This window comes from Chaetodon auriga, chromosome 17 (assembly GCF_051107435.1).
Source record: "Chaetodon auriga isolate fChaAug3 chromosome 17, fChaAug3.hap1, whole genome shotgun sequence".
Lineage (NCBI taxonomy): Eukaryota > Metazoa > Chordata > Actinopteri > Chaetodontiformes > Chaetodontidae > Chaetodon > Chaetodon auriga.
In genome coordinates, this window is record NC_135090.1 from 18,929,699 (window position 1) to 18,948,268 (window position 18,570).

The 18,570-nt window shown below is 41.8% G+C and overlaps 1 protein-coding gene across 1 annotated transcript; it reads left to right on the forward strand.

Annotated features, from left to right (window-relative positions):
- The first annotated feature begins 876 nt into the window (after positions 1–876).
- On the forward strand, positions 877–18,021 carry LOC143335802 (four and a half LIM domains protein 3-like). The gene is made up of 6 exons (XM_076755441.1): positions 877–1,151; positions 11,881–12,059; positions 13,873–14,047; positions 15,043–15,212; positions 15,649–15,835; positions 17,372–18,021. The coding sequence occupies exons 1-6, from the start codon at positions 971–973 to the stop codon at positions 17,521–17,523; spliced, it is 1,044 nt and encodes a 347-aa protein (XP_076611556.1). The 5' UTR covers positions 877–970; the 3' UTR covers positions 17,524–18,021.
- Positions 18,022–18,570: the final 549 nt, after the last annotated feature.

Below are 18,570 nucleotides of genomic sequence, written 5' to 3' on the forward strand. Positions count from 1 at the left end.
CCATCAGCAGGTCCTGTGAATAAGCTTAAAGATGCCACACACGTGAATTAAAAGCCTTCATCACATCATATACACATGTCTTACATCCTGACTTAATGGGTAGTGGCAGGATGGAGCCACAGCTGAAGCCTCTAATCGTCCCCAGACCTCCTGCTCACCACTGTGGAAAATGGAGGTCAATGAGAGGGAAAATGATATCTTGCTTTCCAGGACCCTGCAGTTTGCTCCTGACCACAGACGATTTCATGTAACCGAGAAAACTCAGGAGAAACAAAAGACGAGAGAGTGAAAGACAATACGTGAGTGTGTGGGGGTATAAAGCCGCTCAGCATCCTCATCTGTGATGGAAGGAAACTGGTGAACGGTACAGTATTAATCCAACATTGAATTCATTCATTTAGAAATCTTCTCACTGCAACTTTCTCCATCTTAGGTGAGAGCTACAAGATGCTGCTGAAAGCTCTGGAGGAAAATCCAGTAAGTAGACTTTGAGTTGAAAAATCTTCAGTCAAACGTCTATTTTTAAGGTCAAGGATGAAACTTTTTATTGTAATAATACCTGCTACAACTAAGTTTATTGTCTCTAAATGCTAAAGCGATGCTGTACAAATATCAGCTCTCTTATACATAAATAATGCACAGTATCCCCAAATGACTTTCATTGTGATATCATGTGAGATTAAAATGAGCACATTACACTCTCATCATTCAGCACCACCATAGCTCCCACTATTATTATGGGGATTTTCCATTTAGAGAGATAATAAAGTGGTTTACACGGGCAGCTGCGAGCACAAAGTCTACCATGTATTTAACATATTCAGTGACATCCAAAAAACACACGAGTCCACCTTCTGTCAGCTTGAACTCGCCACAAGGTGAAGGAGAGGCAGAGGGAGTGGAAAGACAGCCGGAGGCCGAAAGGGGCGGCGTTTGGAGGACTGGTTTTGGTTTTACGCACCAGTCACAGATGCTTCAGTCAGTGGAAACCCGTCAGCGTGGAGCTCGCAGGAGACCACGAGGAGGATTTAATCATCTGTCATTTTATACGCCAGAGCAGCAGCAGCTCAGATCCTGCGCGGACGGACGGACGGACGGACGGACCGAGTCTCCGGTGAGCATCTCCAGAGGCTGCTGGTGCGCAAAGAGAGGTGCGTCCACATTTCTATGTGTCTTTAAACGGCTGGTATTTCAGCTTTCTAATGTGAACAAGTGGGTGATAAGTTAATGTTTAGTGTGTTTTGAAGAGTTTGCATAATCTCGCGAAGCTTTGATGTCTACTCCACTGAGGCGTGCGCGGATCCTCACCTGCCTCCACCTGCTGCAAAACGGCGCATTACTGAAGCGTCAAACACATTTTCCCCGGTTTTAATCCACACAGAGAGACTTTGAAATGAAAAGCACCGCTCTTTAATGAGAGTTCCTCTATAAATTATAACCGGTGGGCCTAAATGATTAATTAATGGTTAATAAGTCATTTAAAAAAGCTTTACAGATCTGTCAAATGCCGTTCATGAGATATCTAGAAACGTGCTGCAGAGACTCTGGAATAAAATCCATTGATTAATGAGTTAATAACTGCATATTAGAATCTGAGGATCAGAGCATTTCATTTATTAATATTAGTGTCAGCAACAGTTATAACAACAACAAATTGGAACAGCTGCCTGCAGGATTTTCCCCAACCTGGCAACCCAAAGTAGTTTGCTCCTATAAATGACTTCTTATTGATCTTTGAAGTTTTAGTAAACGATTCATTAACAGTAAAGATAATAAATAAGTTATTAGCTCATCATCAAGGATTTCTTTGTGGTAATACACAAACTTAATTGAAAGAAAAATCAATCATGCATGCAATCACCCCCCCCTCCAAACATCCAAGATGGACCAGAAAGGATGTTCTTTCTTTAGAGTGAGGAAATAGTGGATGTTATTGGGGGTTGGGGGCCTGAACAGAGTCCAAAGTGAGTAACTGATACTGTGAATAAGCGCTGCGGCCCCGTTTTCAAGTAGGATTTATGAGAAAAAGAACAAGGAGGCCTTTGAGGAAACAATCCCTCGCTTTAATGTTTCAATCCCTTGAATTGGGTGGAACACAAAATAAGGCCTCATGAAAGCTTAATATGTTGTGCAACTGTGTCTTTTTATTAAATGTTCTTGGAGGCATGTTAGCAAGCCTTTCAGTCTTGTTGAGTTAGAGTGATGTCATGTCTCCTTCAGATTACAAATTTTCTTCTGGAGACTCAGCAAACCCCCCCCACCGCCACCCCCCACCCCCCCTCCGGCAGCGCTCATAGTTTCCATCACCGCACACCATCCCCACACCACCACCATGTTCCAATCCATTTGGGTGAAATTAATACACTCATTGAAGCAATGCAGCGCGAGTTGCTTTCACTCCTTGAAGAAGTGTGTGTGTGTGTGTGTGTGTGTGTGTGTGTGTGAGGGGGGTGCATTATTTTTTGTTTCACGCAGAAAGGAATTCCTGACTTTTGTCTTTTTTTAGAAAACAGAGGGCGGAAGAAAAATGCTGTTTTTGTTTGCTCTTTTTCTTTTTCTTCTTCTTCTTCTTTTTCTTCTCAGAGTTGGAACCGCACGATTTTGCCACGTTTTGACCACAGTCGCATTCCTCCGAAATTCTTGCATTGGGCGAAGGTTGGGTCTGTGCACAATCACTGGAGACGAGCCAGAGGCAAATAAAAACAGTTAAAGGAAGATGTTTTTGGATTGTCAAGCGAGTGACGGTCATAAAATCAGAGTCTCATCATGACTCATCATCACCGTCTTTTCCATTTCCCATTTCTGCGGTGCAGCCTGGGAAGAGTTTTAAAGGGGTAGTTTGACATTTTGGGAAAGATGCTGATTTGCTTTCTTATTAACACCAATTTTACTTTTGTTTTACCAAACTGTGCCAGTTTTCATGACAATTAAAACAATAATTAATAAATATGTGTATGTGAATCAAGCAATCGGTCTGTCAAACCACAAATTATGATTTTTAGATTTCTGTTTTTGTTCAGATTAAACTAATGAGATATATGTTAATCAGTGAGCTTTAAGTCTTTGGATTTTGTTTTCTTTGGACAGAGCCTGGTTAGCTGCTCTCTGCTACTTTGAGTCTTTATGCTAAGCTAAGATAACTCCCTGCTCTGCTTTTTTTAGGCTTGAAAGTGGTATCAATCTCATCAAACTGGACAAGAAAGTGAATAAGCGTGTTTCCTCAAAGGTCTAAAGACTCCTTTCATCCCACATGTAGAGTACAGTGTCTACTTCAGTTTGGAGTAAATGTCCTTTTCAGGGGGCTAAATCTGTACTTTCTGCAGGTGTAAGGGCTGATTTTGACCAGCGGTTCCTCTCTTTTTGTGTGCACAACCTGATAACACTGACATGTTGAAACGATTCAGTCTGAAACCAACCAGCCTTTCTGAAGCTCTCCAACACAAAGCTCTGAATCAAAGTCAAATAAATCCATCAGCAAACATGAACCAGAGACGGCAGGTCCAGCAGTCTCTCAGAAAACAAACACGTGTTAGCATTAACACCCGGGTCTTGAACTCTCCAGCGCCAGCTGGCAGCTGATGGGAGAATATGTTTACTTGTGTATTTGTTTTGGAGAATAGTGGTCGGTGTTTAAGATCGCTCAGACTGTTTATTTGCATCAGTCAGTGTTCGCCTGCAAGTACAATCCAAGTGCAACAACTATGTGGCCAAAAGCAACTTTACTAAAAATACTTCACTTTAAGAGACTTCATGATCACACATGATTCTAATCTTTTCAATCTTTCTTTCTGCTTTAACTCTTGTCTTCGTCATCAGAATGTTCAGACGTGTTGGACAAATATATTTTAGCCTGTGCTTGGCTCTGCTTGGCATCGGCAAGTGGTCGGTCCACCACTTTGGGCGAGATGGAAATATGTCAGCAACTACTGGATGCGTTGGCATTAAATTCTTTACACGCATTCATGATCCCCACAGGAGGAATCCTAATCATCGCAGACTTCCCCTCTACCACCAAAAAAAGTCTACATTTTAATGTTCTGACCTTTGGTTTATGACTAAATACCCACAAAGCTAATGACATTCCCCTTGGCCTCAGATGTACTTTGTGTTTAGCGCTAATAAACTGGTGAATGCTATACAAAAATTACGAGCTGATCTCTCGGGCTTTTTCCCACAGCTTTTAGCCACATCTCATGGTCTTCCTCTGTGAATAAAGTGTGCTGGAATTACATGACTGAAGATCTACGTGAAGTCACGTGACAACCAAGCAAACACCAACCACTGAAGAAGACCATGAGATGTGTGACAGCTCGGTAGCTGGAAACCAAATCCACCAGTGGAAGAGTGGAAATTTTGTATTTCATTTTATTTTGCAAAATGAGTTTAGATGATGTTTTTCTCTCAAGGAAATTCATTCATTTCCTCCTTCATTTGTACTCAGACTGCACATTTAATTCCATGGAAATTACTTGGATGTTATACATCCTTAAAATAAAGCATTTTGAGTAAAACTATGCAGTGTGTGATAAGAAATCAGAGAAAAGTTCAAAAGTGTAGTTTTTTCTTCCTGCCTCAGTAATCATCTCGTGACCCCGGTGGGGGTCCTGACCCCCATGTCGGGAACCGTTGCATCAGGTCACTGCGTGTGAAGTCTTCTCATGGTGGTGGCTTGTTTACTTGTTGTCTGACTGGGACCTGTTTGTCGGTTTAGTCGACAGTTGCAGAGGTGAAACTGCAGCTGCAGCCCACATTGTTTCACTGGATAAACAAACAGGCAGCTGGAGGCTCATAAAACAAAGCCAGACATGTACTCTGTCTTTAAAGGTGCTTCATTCCCTCATGTTAAAGGCTCAGTGTTACAGGTTATGTGTCATTAATATCCAACGATACTGATCACGTTCTGGTTTTAGTGGAGTTCAGTGTGGATGATGTTGAGCTAAACTAAGTGAACTTTACAGCCTGACAGTTCTTATCATTTTCACATTCAAATAACTGGAGTAACTTCACAGATATGCCGACTCAGTATCTCACCATAACATCAGCATTTAAGAAAAGCAATTCATCCTGATAAGATCTTTAATCAGAGACGACAAAATGTGCATTGTGTATATTTTGATTTGGGTGTTCAGCTGAAACGGAGCATGTGATCTACAAAGCCAGACTGGTATTCTACTTTTAAAAGCACTCCTTATTCGCTGTTACAGGTTTAATGTCAGTTTACTTGTCAGTAATACCAGAAGACACTGATTGTGTTATGATTTTAGGATTTCGCTTAAAAAGCTGCAGCTGTTTTTCATATTCAAGTCGCCAAAATGATGTTTCAGATCTGCCAACTCAGCATCTCAGAATATCCTCATTGTTTAAAACAGCAAGAAGTAATTCACCCTGATGAGCTCTTTAATCAGCGACAACAAAACGTTCATTTGTGCATTCATTTTGATTTGTGTGCGTGCAGCTGAAATTGGCCTTGTGATCTGCAGGAAGCCACACCACATTCAGCATCTTTGTACTGGGGATGAAAGGGAGCGCAGTCATCTGACGGCCATGAGAGGCCGTCTTGTTTTTCTTTTTTTTTTGTAACAGTTTATAGCTGCAGCCATGAGGGTGTCATTTTTCCTTCAGTGCTGCAGGGCTCCTCTGTTGTTAGCATGTATTGTGCCTCTGTCAATATTCCCATTCACCCTCTCAAATCCAGGTTATGCAACCCAGGAGTCACACAATATGAGGCCTGTTCAGAGCTTCAGAGGCCGTTCCAGTACCCTAATCCATTTCACAGGAATAAACAGTAGTGGTAATTAAAAACCAACTTTATCATACGCTTTCCTGTTTTATGTGAATGCACACAGAGTTTGGGTTATTAAGTGAGTGTTACAGCAAAAGAGAAGGCCGTGATTGTCAGTTAAAGCATTAAGAAAATGAGTCTGTAGCCGCACTAGCAGCCCTGTAAAGCTGCTCGCATCCTATCGTTTAGACGGTCATAACAAGCAAAATCAAAAATCTCTGAGTGGTAGCAAAAGTAGCTGATTCGGGTTATTTAAATGATGTGACTACACGGTTAGCATCTAGGAATACTGTATGAATGCTCCCAAATAAGAATAACACAAGTTTTTTTCCTCATGCTGCCGACATGAATGGAACTTGAGACCCAGTGGTGCTTTGAGCTAATTGCTAACATCAGTATGCTAACATGTTTATAAAGATAATATGAACATGCTGATGTTGCAGGTAAAATGTCGACCATGTGCTCGCCATGTTAGCATGCTAACATTTGCTAATTAGCACAACACAAGGTACAGCTGAGGCTGAATGCCATTAGTTTTGCAGGTCATAAATCAAAGTATTTGACTTGATGATGGTGCCAGATAAAACACCTTCACAGTTGTTACAGTTCATCCTGAGGGGACCATGAATTTCATGGGAATCCATCCAGTAGTTGTTGGGATTTTTAAAGTCATGGACCGTCATCTACTTTCATTTCAGAGCCACTTTGCTAACGAGGCTAAAAACCCAGTTTGTTACCCACTTTTAACTGCCTGAACGTTCCCAGGTCCTCAGTAGGTGTTAGAGTAAAGAAAGAGAAAGCAGTGATTGTAAGTTCAAGCTTGACAGAGTGTGCAAGCTGTCAAAAAATCCTTTATTACAACATACAGGAGGGCGTGCGGCTCTGATTCTGGTGCCTGTTGCAGAGAGGGAATGTACAGTAACAACGTCAAGCCAAAAAAGGCCCTGAGGCTCTTTATAATGCATGAATTGATATTTTGTGGCTGTGACAGATTTAACACTTACCTACATATTTGTTCCACTAAATTTTATTACGTGTGACAGCGGTTTTCATCATGGAATAATCTGGTTTGTAAACCTCAGACACAAGTCTAAATTCCTGCACAGGGAAAATAAACACTAACACCCAGCAGCAGCTCTCACAGCTCGCAGAGTTCCTGGCTCCGGTCGTAAGAAGCTGTCAGGTTGTTGAGGAGTAAAACAGCAGCGAGCCATGAAGGGACATGAGACAGGAGGCCCGGTGGCTGGTCCTGGGAGACAGTTGCCATTTGGCCGCCACTACAAAGCTCTGAGAGCCAAGTGACTCCGGTAAATCTCTCACCGGGACACATAGTGTATCAGGGAAGAATTCAACATGTCCACTCATCAAGCTGAATTGTGGGCTTGAATAGCTTCAGCAGCCGTGCTGCTCGAGAGAGAGCACTTAGACAGGATGGATGACTGTTTGGTTAAATGTCTCGTGGTAAGGAGGAGAACAGGGGTGACAAGTATTCCTGGGTGCGGTCCAAAAGGACACCTGTAGAGTAACGCGAACGCCTCTTAAACAAGGCGCTGACGACATGTGAGCCAGCGTTTTAGGCTATTAATGTCAGACAGTCTGGATGGTGTGAAGATGAACAGCTGCCGAACGCATTTTGATTTGCAGTCAGTTGTGCCCTTAAAGTGAGACATATGGAAAAAAATGGCAGATTTGAAACCGTATGAATAAAAATAGGTTTGACTTAACTATTCAAAAACTATATTAACATTTCAGTTTCAGTTAAAAATTCAGTTAGCTAAATTTGGTGTGGTTGCTGATATTGGACAGTGTTGTTACGTTAGTGACATTTTTTCTTATTAAAAAAATAAAGGTTATTAGCTTAGCTTAGCATAAAGACTGGAAACAGGGATAAACAGCTAGCCTGGTGAGAAACTATATATATATATTTCGGAGACTATGAGAAGTCATGACTCCCCCTGAACCACAAATTATTATTTTAACATTTTGGTTTGTATAATGATTAAACATAGGAGATATAACATGTTAATAACTTTTAGGCATTTTTTATCCACGTTTCTTCTGCTTCCACTCTTTATCTAAGCTAAGCTAATCGCCTCCTTGCTCTGCTCCGTATTTAACGCTCCATTTTCTACATTAAGTGAGTCTTATTCATATTTTCCTATTGTGTAGCCGACCTTAAACTTATAATGGATTGTCCTATAGGAACCATAAAATTTTGTTTTCAACAATGATGGACTTTAATTAAACGCTGTTGTGTTTTTCGCACCAGTCCTGTAAGAATTCCCTGTCGGATGAATTCGACGACAGACAACAGCTGGAGACCACAGAATGTGTTCGCAGATGTTGTGGCTCAGGAAGAGAAACATAAAGCTCAAAACCTGGAAGACTATGTCCGGAAGGAAAGCCATTGTTCTATCACTGCCTTCATCGTAGACATGGATGGACGAGAATAGAAACCCAAACCTCTTTAGACATTTTAGGAGGGAAGTTGGTCTGATTTCCCCATCCAGACAGCCGTCTGACAGAAAGCAGACATAGGATGTGATGTTTTGTCTCAGCTTGGTTTTCCACCTTGTTTTGTTGACCTAGTTTGATGGCCTTGAAGAGGAAGCAGCGCTGTTATCTGCTGGGAGGGATGTACAGCACGAGGGATGTCCTCGGTGTTGACATGGCATTGAGAGAAAAAGTCTCTAAATGAGCTGCGGAGGACAGGGAGTTTCTGCTTCTGGCACTGGCTTTAGCACATGATTGAGAGCAGACTGTGTTTATCTTTTTTATGTTTATCTGAAATTGGTGCATCATTGGTTATTAGAAACAAATTGTGTGATAGCAGTCAGACATGGGGAATGTAAACTGCACTTTCAAGACGACTCCTTAACAGACCAGATGCAAATACTTGGAGGTTACATAGCATGAAGCGCAGCACCTGAAAAGCTCAGCTTTGAGCAGCGGGGAACCTTCGTTTAATTATAACCGGCTTCATAACAACCTCAAAAACAAGTGGCCGTCATCGGTTTGCGCCAAGCTCTGGGTCATCGCATCGTTTCTACCGAGCCGGTGACGTCTTCCACCGCTGAGGAGAGGAGAGCTCGGCTCATTCCTCGATCCATCGGGGATCTTTCAAAGCCATGCTGTTTCTCAGCTGCACTTTGTTGAACCCACCTCCTCTTTTCTGACATTGAAGAAACATGTCAAAGCCACCCTGTGCCCAAAATAGGCAGCAAAATTATAAACAATGACTGTTTCCAAGTGAAATACTTCAGTGTCTGCTTTTGTAAATGTTCCAGATGTCGTGATCCTGAGCATGAACATATACCCAAACTCTGCAGACTTACCCACAATCTTCACCCACACTGTATATATCTTTCTGAGCTACTACAGGAGGGTATTTTAACCTCCCACACCTCATTTCCTCGCTCATTTCCCTTTGCTGCTGCAGACCATGGGGTCACATACCCTGCTCATGCCTCACTGTGTTCAGTAGTCATGACGGGATGATGGTATTGTCCATGTGCGCTGCTTTATTTCCACCTGTCCTTCCTTTGCTCAGTCATTTATTTAGGAAAAGTCTCTTGAGATTAATCATCGTGTTTTAAAGAGGCTCCCAGTCTCACACAGCCAGACCAGATGCTTTAGCGCTGTGTCAGTCCTAGGGGAAGGTCTTTACTGATCATTATTATTCTGTTATATGGGAAAATGCTCTAGCTTATTTGTATTTCTTTAAACCAATGACAGTCGTCTTGGGTGGCACTAAACCCAGGATTCAGTGACAGTGCTTTAAAATAGTGTCGGGGGAGGAACTTGTTTTGGTGGAACAAGCCATTAAATTGGCGAAAAACCTGCAAAAGAACCAAGCAGGCCTTCCTTATTGCACAATCCAAATCTTTGTTGCCACTTGCCATTTTCAGGTTCCTCAGAGGTTATCCTCGGTTCACGTAGCGACTTATACCAACAGCTTACTTCCTGTAAGTCATTACATTTTACCAGCTGCTTTTGGTCAAAAGTTGTCCAGAAGTTAAATTTGGGATAAACTTGGTGGACATTTTTTTTATTTAGAAGTCAAAGTGATATAAAACCATTTTTTTCAACAGCATTACAATGACTGTATTTCAGTGACTACACACTGAGATCACTGCTATATAAACAAACTTTACAAAGCAGCCCAGCTTTTTTGTCTACAAATGACGATAAAACCACGCTCCCAGAGTATTGTCATTTTGAACCCTGTTGTTGTCTCTTTCTAATTTCCTGCTCGCCGACGTGTGGCTTTCAGCTGCATTCCTAACGGGCCAAAAACCGAAAGCACAAAGAACCAAAAGCTTCTCCTCTGAGTCACATTTATCCGAAGAGCCAATGTTGGGCCATTGATGAGCCAGAAATTCAATATTTATCTTCATGGTCAATATGATGACAGATGACAAAGACGTGCACGGAGTTAAACTTGAGTTAAACTTGGAGAGCGACCCCATTTCCCCAGTGGGATTGTGTTCAGTGTCATGCAGCCAGGCAAGACATTAAAAACTCCTTAATGAGGCAACTGAGATTTAAAAGATTAAAAGATTTTTATGAGAAACTCCGGTCCAGTTAAAACTTGGACAAAGTCGTGCTTTTGGAGGAAACCCTGCTGAAGTTAAAAAGATGTCCTGGGAGATGTTGTATTTGTTGGTAGTTTAGAGTCAGACAAACCAGTCGCCCTCTGAAACAAAAGGGTCCAGGCTTATTGTGACACAAGTGCTCTGTGTAAAGTGACTGTAGTAAACAAGCAGCGGTGATTTTGTAAGAAGCCCTTGTAATTTTCCAAGTCAGATATAATCATCCCTATGAAACATTCACAGCTGTTATAAAGTGCAGCGCATTGTCAAGATCACGGTAAATTTGCAGCAATAAAACAACTTGATGGCAGTTTTTTTTTTTTTTTTTTGTTACTGATAACAAGAAAAAGTCATGATTTGAGAGAAAGTCACGGACAAAAGGAATAGCCTAGATAAATGAGTGGTATTGCCCTTTAACCTCAAGCCAAACAGATGAAAAAGCCCTGGAGACAGCCTTTGAAATAGAGAATGCTGTTTCAGTTCAGCTCCCAACAATTAATGTTGTTTAGTTGTTCTTTCTCGATGCCAAACCGCCGCGGGGGGTTTCATGTAAGAATGAGGGGGAGGGAGAGAAAGAGCTTTCACTTATTAGTGAGTTATGATGAAACAGGAGAAGCAGTTATATCGTTACTGGACTGATTTACAATAAGTCAGCCATAACTCTTGAGTTAAAGTGCTCACTCAGCCCTTTTCTTGAAGGAAATGATTTCTGGATGTGGAACAATTTGAGTAATATTTAATCGTTAACTGCAGTTTGATGCCCTTCAGTAGACCACCTCCCTTTCTTGTATGTTGGAGGTTAATCTAAACAGGTCAGTAAATGATTCTGTATACGTCACTTTCACCACTTTTTCCACCAACAGCCTCCTCATCCTCTGAGACTCTGGTCATCTCTTCTCTCCAGAGAGCATTCTTCCACCTTAAATCCTCCTTCAGCATCACCTCCTGTCTCATGGCGTCCACCCGGGCTCAGTGCTCAGTCCTCTCATGTTCGTTCTCTACATGCTCTCTCTTGGTAACACCATCCGTTGTCTCTGTGTCCACTGCTATGCCGATGATGTCCAGCTTTATATTTCCAGTAAACCCACTTAAATCACGGAGGCAAGCCAGCTTTCTCAAACTTAAACTGTGCTCAACACAATATGATCATCACTGGTCCCAAATCCCTCAAAACCATCCACGACATCTGCCTTGCCATCGATAACTCCCCTCTGTAACTCCCCATACATCTGTATCTTTCATAATTCTTATTCTTCTCTCAGATCTTTCTAACTTACCTTGTAAAGCGTCTTTGACTTTCTTTTGGCTTTTCAGGTGAGAAAATGTTTTTTCCCATTTCCGTCCCTCATGTTGGTCGTTACTTCCAGCTGTATATCCAAAAACTGTCTGCCTCCCTTCATCCTGCTCTCGCTCTCTGTCTTACTAATCTCACTTCTCCTCCTTCCTGCGCTGTCTTCTTGCTGATAGTGAATGCTAAACTGCGCCTGTGAATTCTCTGTTTTGCAGGAAGTCAGCCAGAGAAAGACATCATGAGTGACCAGTTCAACTGCAAGAACTGCAAAGAGTCCCTGTGTGGACGTAAATACATCCAGGTGGAGGACAACCCTCACTGCATCCCCTGCTACGACCGCCTGCACGCCAACACCTGCCAGGAATGTAAAGAAATCATCGGCCATAATGCCAAGGTGAGCTGAACTTGGACAGTGCTGGGAAGCAATAAAGTACATTCATGCAACTATTGTACTTAAACTTCTAAAAATAGTGAAAAATGCCCGTCAAAGTTCTTGGTTTGATCAACAGTCCAGAACTCAAAGATATTTAGTTTATAATGATTTAAAACAGGAAAAAGCAGCAAATCCTCATCTGAAACCAGCAAATAGTTGTCATTTCATTGAAAAATGTTAATTCATCATCCTTAACAAGTAGTTTTACTTTTGGTAATAATATTACTTGGATACTTTTACTCCAGTAACACTATAAACCCAGGGCTTTTACTTGTAGTAGAGTATTTTCGCATTGTAGTATTGCTACTTTTACTCAAGAAATGGTTGACTGCATTATGATCAATTTCTCAGTTTTTCATGAAGTGCTTTTACAAACTGGCTGCATTCCTAGAAAACATAACTCTACTAGAACATCAAATTGTCTGTAATCCGCTTTAAATTTCCTGAAAGTTGTCGTTAGTGAAAATTAAAAACAGTGTCCTGAAGGAAACACCCACAGACGCCATGAGGCCATCAGCGCCCTGTGAATTATGGGCTCCCTGTGAGGGACCGGCTGTAAATTATGCTTCTGCTTGCTTTGGCCGTCCCTCCTCCACACAAGACATAACAACATTCATCCTTCATCCCTCGCTGTCCCTCTGCTTTAGTTGTTTCTTTTACTGTGAAACCCCACGCCTCAAAAATAAGTTTTTCTCCCACCGTTCAATGGGGCCATTTATCACAGAGTTCGCTTGAACTGCAGATGAACTGGAACACAAGCAGCTGTGAGAAGAACAAATCACAAAGTAGGTTATTCTGATTTTTAAGATGAAGAAAAGGGAAGGCACAAAAACGTTTCAGGGCGTCGTACAAAGGAGGAAATTTTGGGTTTATTCTCCCGCATCAGCAAACATCCAAAACTCTTTCGTGACCTTGTGCAGGAAACTGAATCCTGTGGTTGACCATGACCTCTGACCTCCAAGCAGATGGGGGGGGCAGAAAATAGAGAATATCCTTGAGAGGAACAATAACATTTCAAGTGTTTTTATTACCTTATAGTTCAGGATAAATTGCTTGAGTTCCTGTATTATTCACTGTTAAAGGATGAAGGTGTTCCGCCATATTTTTCTTATTATCAACAAAAGAAAGACCAAAACCAACAATACATTTAGTCCATTTCTCAATTATTTCTGACTTTGTAGCTCTCACCCAAAGCCCACTGGTTCCTACTGAAGACACAAAACTTTAAAAAAGGATCACAAATATATACTGTCATTTATAAATGCATTTATAAATGCAGAGGGACATCCTCGAAGAGCTGGGCACTGTAGTTTTAAGCAAATCTCACTCAAACAGGTGTAATTGGTGCATATGGGACTACTTTCAGGCGCGGATTAACACACATTTGGTATGTGGGATTGACTCAGAATCTCAACTCAAAAACTCAAACTCAAAAAATCTGGTATCTTTAGTTGTTGCAGGCCTGTAATCAACCCATCCAATCAATTCATTTGACTTGAATGAAATGATTGGATGGTCTACCTTCCTGTCTACCTTTGTACCTGCCTACCTGTGCCCAGGTAGACACTCACTGCGCATGACTGGAGTCTCCCACATGGTTATGCAGATATATTGCTAAAGCTAAAGTGAGCTAGTCGCACAGGAAAAGAAGAGAATCTACCTATACCTAATCTATGCTAACATGCTAATTAGCCAGCTGTGAGTAACAATAGCCATGTTTGTTGTTTACATTCTTTATGACAATGTGATGTGCTGCGCTCTCCTCTTCCTCCAGGAGCTCTTCTATGAGAACAGACATTATCACGCACACTGTTTCCGCTGTTTCCGCTGCGACCGCTCTCTGGCAGATGAGCCCTTCACCAGCCAGGGTGACGCGCTGGTGTGCAGCGACTGCTACTGCAACGAGTTTTCCTCCAAGTGCGCGGCCTGCGACAAGACAGTCATGCCAGGTAGTGATAGTAAAGAGTAGCTGTGTCACTTTTACCCACAACACCAAGTTTCCAAACGTCCTTGGGGACAGATCCTTGAGTAATCTCTCAAATAGTCAGAAAGTTCACACCCTGTCTGTGCAGGGATAAAGAGGCTAATGAGTTTTTGTTATCTGGGGTGTGACAGCTTAGATGTGACAGAATGATTACTTCCTTGCTCTGCTGAAAATATCTCCCAGCAGGGTTTTCAGCTCGGGGCGCTGTGACGACACGAGTGCAGCAGTGGTGTCGGATGACTGAAAATTACCCGGGCCTGTGGGTAGTGTGGGATATTATAACTCACCAGTTCTTTTCTGAACTGAGCGGTCATTTTCTTTAGTTTCTGCTCAGCCTGGAATGCCTTTAAAAGCTGCTGCCCTCTCTCCCGTTTTGTCAAAAGTGAAGCCAAATTCAAGTTCAAGACACCGTCATGCCTTTCAGCCTCATTTCAGGCCCCAAAAGTCGTAAGGCAAGGCCAGTGATTAAAGGATCTGACGTCCAGTTTCATGAGCATATCTGGCTCCTGGCTTTTGTAAAGCTCTGAAGTGAAGCATATGTTTATATACAGGGGAGTGGACAAACAGCCACTTATGAAATGCTTAAAACTGTAAATTAAATAAAAAGCAGTGTTCGGATGCTGTGCAGCCGTATATCCCAGCTGGAGCATTGCTTTATTACAGCTTTTCACATTGTTTTGATGGAAGATAAGCTGACGTAATTGTACGGTGCTGGAGGGCTGTGTAAGAACAGGTTTATCTGTCACACTGAATCATCACTTTTGGTCTTCTCAGTCTTCGCATGAGCGCTATCGGATTTCATTCCAGCTTATAGTTACAGCAGAGAGGGGCAGAGATCAAAGGAGTGCCCAAAGATACACATGGGTTCGCAAATGTCAGGGAAGATATCAACAAACAATCACGAACGTCTCAGTTTCCATCCTCGTCTGCTCCCTCTGATCAGCTCTTTTTGTCTGACAGGATCGAGGATGTTGGAGTACGGTGGCTCCGCATGGCACGAGGACTGCTTCATGTGTCACGGCTGCGAGAAGCCGATCGGCGCCGAGGCTTTCATCCCAGACAAAAACAACTACTACTGTGTGCCGTGCTACGAGGGCAGGGTTGCTCCTCAGTGCAGCCACTGCAAACAGGTGAACCAGGCCTCATGTACAGCACAATGGCTGATGTTTACCTTCAATAAACACTTCTTAAAAATGACTGTAGGGCTGCCATCAGTTAAATACATAAAGATATTCAGTTCACAGTAAAACACAGTAAAGCAGCAAATCCACACAACTGAGACCTAGAACCAGAAACTGGTCAATTTAGCCCATAAAATTGAAGTGTTTCTTTAAACATGCAGGTGTCAGGTTATAGGCTGAGCATGGGATAAAATCTACAAGAAGAACTGAGCAGTTAGCATGAGCAGTACCACCCTCTGAAGCTCAAACTTTATCAACAGAAACCAAAAGAAAAAGCCATCAGAGACATCACAGCAGCAACAACTTTGCACCAAAATGTTTCCACTAAAACCATTGTCTTGACTCATCATGTTTTACTGACACAGTCTGTGTTTGTGTGCTGCAGGGTCTGACTAAAGGAGGGGTGACCTACAAGGACGAGGTGTGGCACAAGGAGTGTTTCCTCTGCACGGGCTGCAAAGCTCCTCTGGCCGGCCAACCCTTCACCTCGCAGGGAGAAAGTCCGTACTGTGTCAAGTGTTTCAGCAGCCTGTATGCCAAAAAGTGTGCCGGCTGTAAAACGGCCATCACAGGTCAGTGATGTGTGTAGGACCACAGAGGAAATTCACCAGTCTGTTGGTTAACATGGCAGGTTGAGGCAAGATAAAATGGTTCAGTTCAATTTTGTTTATCATCTTCCCCTTTCTCCCAATGATTCCTGTCTGTCTTGACTATCTACTATCAGTAAAATGCCAAAACAATTACCTTCAACAAACAGGTGTAGGCAGTCAGGTGAGTCAGGTTTTATGTCTTGGCTCTGATCCTTCCTGCGTGGTTTGCATATATCCTCTTCTTGTGTTGTGTGGTTTCTTCGTATTGTCCAAAGAAGTGATTTCACAACATAAAAGCCTCGACATGTTGTGTTTCGCCTGTTGACTGCAGCACTAGAAAATGTTTAGTTCCAAAACCAAGCTTTGATTTCATCAGTTAGTATTATTAGTATTGTATACTTAATATTGTGGACTTGTTAGAACAGTTCGTTAGTTATACATCCAACACTAACAGAGCAACATTATCATTCAGTTGGAGTCATGTTTCTGGACACCATTTATCAAAAGAGAGTTCCATATTCACTCCCTGTCATGCTCTGTTTTGGTCTCCACCATCTCCTGAGGGCAATATCTGACTCTTTAACTTCAAGATTTCATTGATATGAATATAGATATTTATGTAGATAAATATATCGTAATTGGAGAAACACCCAAACATACTATTAGAGAAAAAATGAAAATATTTCATTTCTGAGGTATTGTTATCCGTTTTTATTGAACTTGGATGAGGGTAAGGCTTCATGCTGTGGTCCCATTGTGTTTTCCAGCTAATAAGTCCCAGATACAGTCATCTGCAAGCATCTAGTTGCCAAAAAATGCAGACGGAAAAAATATCCTTCTACTTCAGTGTATTCAAACTTCTGTTACTCAATGCCAGTAGTGCTTACAGTGATTGTTACTGCTGGGGATAAAGGTTCAGAGAGTTACCTCTCAAAAGAGGCCAAATCCATGCATAGCTATCAGTTTAGGCTCATTTTTACTGGAATGGTAATTGTCATTTGATACAACGATATTATGAATACATCAGTTATAGGCACTTTAAAGACACTTTATGTAGGTAGTTCCAACCTGGTGACACAAACGCAAGCATCCTGCAAACAAACGGCAGGCTGAACCAGTTTCCACCAGAACTGCAAAAACAAAGACGTTTAAAAGACGCCATAATCACATAAAAGCCTTGGCTTTAAATGAGCACAGAGGAACAAGACAGTTAAAGAAAAGACACTTTAAATACAGCAAAGGCCATTATCGTCTTCATCTAATCTCTTTGTGCTATTGGCAAAGGAAACTTAAATGAGAACTTGAATTAGATGCTTTTGACCACAACTATGAACTAGAACACCAGCAGGTTGACAGAGCTGGCAGTGTTTTGTTATGGTTTCTGCCAACTGCTGATGTTATCTTGAATTCATTTATATCATGTCCGCAATGTTACAAGGCTGTTATTAAACCCTGTTTTCCACGCCTGGTAAAACATTCCTTCATTGGCTGCTCATGTGCTGTGTTTGTGTCTCACAGGGTTCGGAGATGGGAAGTATGTTTCTTTTGAGGACCGGCAGTGGCACCAGCCGTGCTTTAAGTGTTCACGATGCTCTGTGTCGCTGGTGGGCTCCGGCTTTTTCCCCGACCGCGACCAGATTCTGTGTACAGACTGCAACAACGACGACTGACCAACGCTGACTACACCTGCACAGCAAACATCAAAACACTGCTGAGCCCAGCAGAAGAAACTAAAACCTCAGCCATGCACATGAACACTGCAATATTACTAATTCACTCACAGTGGAAAGCTGATACAAAGCTCAGTATTTACACCTCAAAACTCTAGTCCGCTTTTAGCACATTGAAATGTATGTATAAATTCTGCAGAAATGTCCTGTGATTGTGTACGACTTTTGTTTTTCTTTATTTTATATGTTTTGCACATCAAAGACTAGATAAATATACTAAAGATACATGTAAACCTTTAACTTAAGCTGTACGTTTACTCAAAAATGAGGTAACGCACGACTTCCACGACTGCTAGATAGAACCAAAATTTGAATGTTATGCTTGTATGCTATGCTTTTTTTTAAAGTAATACCACGTCTGCTTCTTCCACTGCTTGCTGTAAGTAAACGTATTTCTTGAAAACAATCTTAACTGGCATACATTCAATAAAATGTCATAAAACAAAGGGTGGTGTATTAATCAATTATGGGATGTTTGTCCATATGACCTAAACGCAATATTCTCACAATGACAGTTAGCCTTTCAAGTTGTTAGCATCTGCACACAGATGTGTTAATACTTTTACCTTTGCTCATATCTTTTCCCTCTTGTGAATTATTTAGTAAATTTTGGGGCTCTAACAAGACTAAGAGTTTACAGCCATGTTAGTGGCGCTGTGAGGATGGACTCAGACAAAGTGATGCTTCGAGCTAGGTGCTAACATTGGCATGCTAACATGCGTACAATGACAGTGCTAACTGATATGCTGATGTTTAGCAGTTATGAGGTTTACCATGTTCACCATATTAGTTTAGCATGTTAGCAGGTTAACATTATCTGATTAACACAGAGCACAAAGTACAATTAATAAGAATGCTGTTAATTTTTCAGCTTTCCTGAAAGGGACATGAATGAGATAGCAATTCACTAGCTGTTGTTTTACTCAAAACTATAAATGTCAACCTCATTGTGGTGCTAGAGGAAAAGCCAGAGGGTCAGTCATAGGA

Excerpts from the sequence above, each read along its gene's own strand:
- LOC143335802 (XM_076755441.1), top strand. The coding sequence starts at position 971 with ATGCTTCAGTCAGTGGAAACCCGTCAGCGTGGAGCTCGCAGGAGACCA. Across the intron at positions 1,152-11,880 it reads CTGCTGGTGCGCAAAGAGAG|GAAGTCAGCCAGAGAAAGAC; the intron begins GTGCGTCCACAT and ends TCTGTTTTGCAG. Across the intron at positions 12,060-13,872 it reads TCATCGGCCATAATGCCAAG|GAGCTCTTCTATGAGAACAG; the intron begins GTGAGCTGAACT and ends CTCTTCCTCCAG.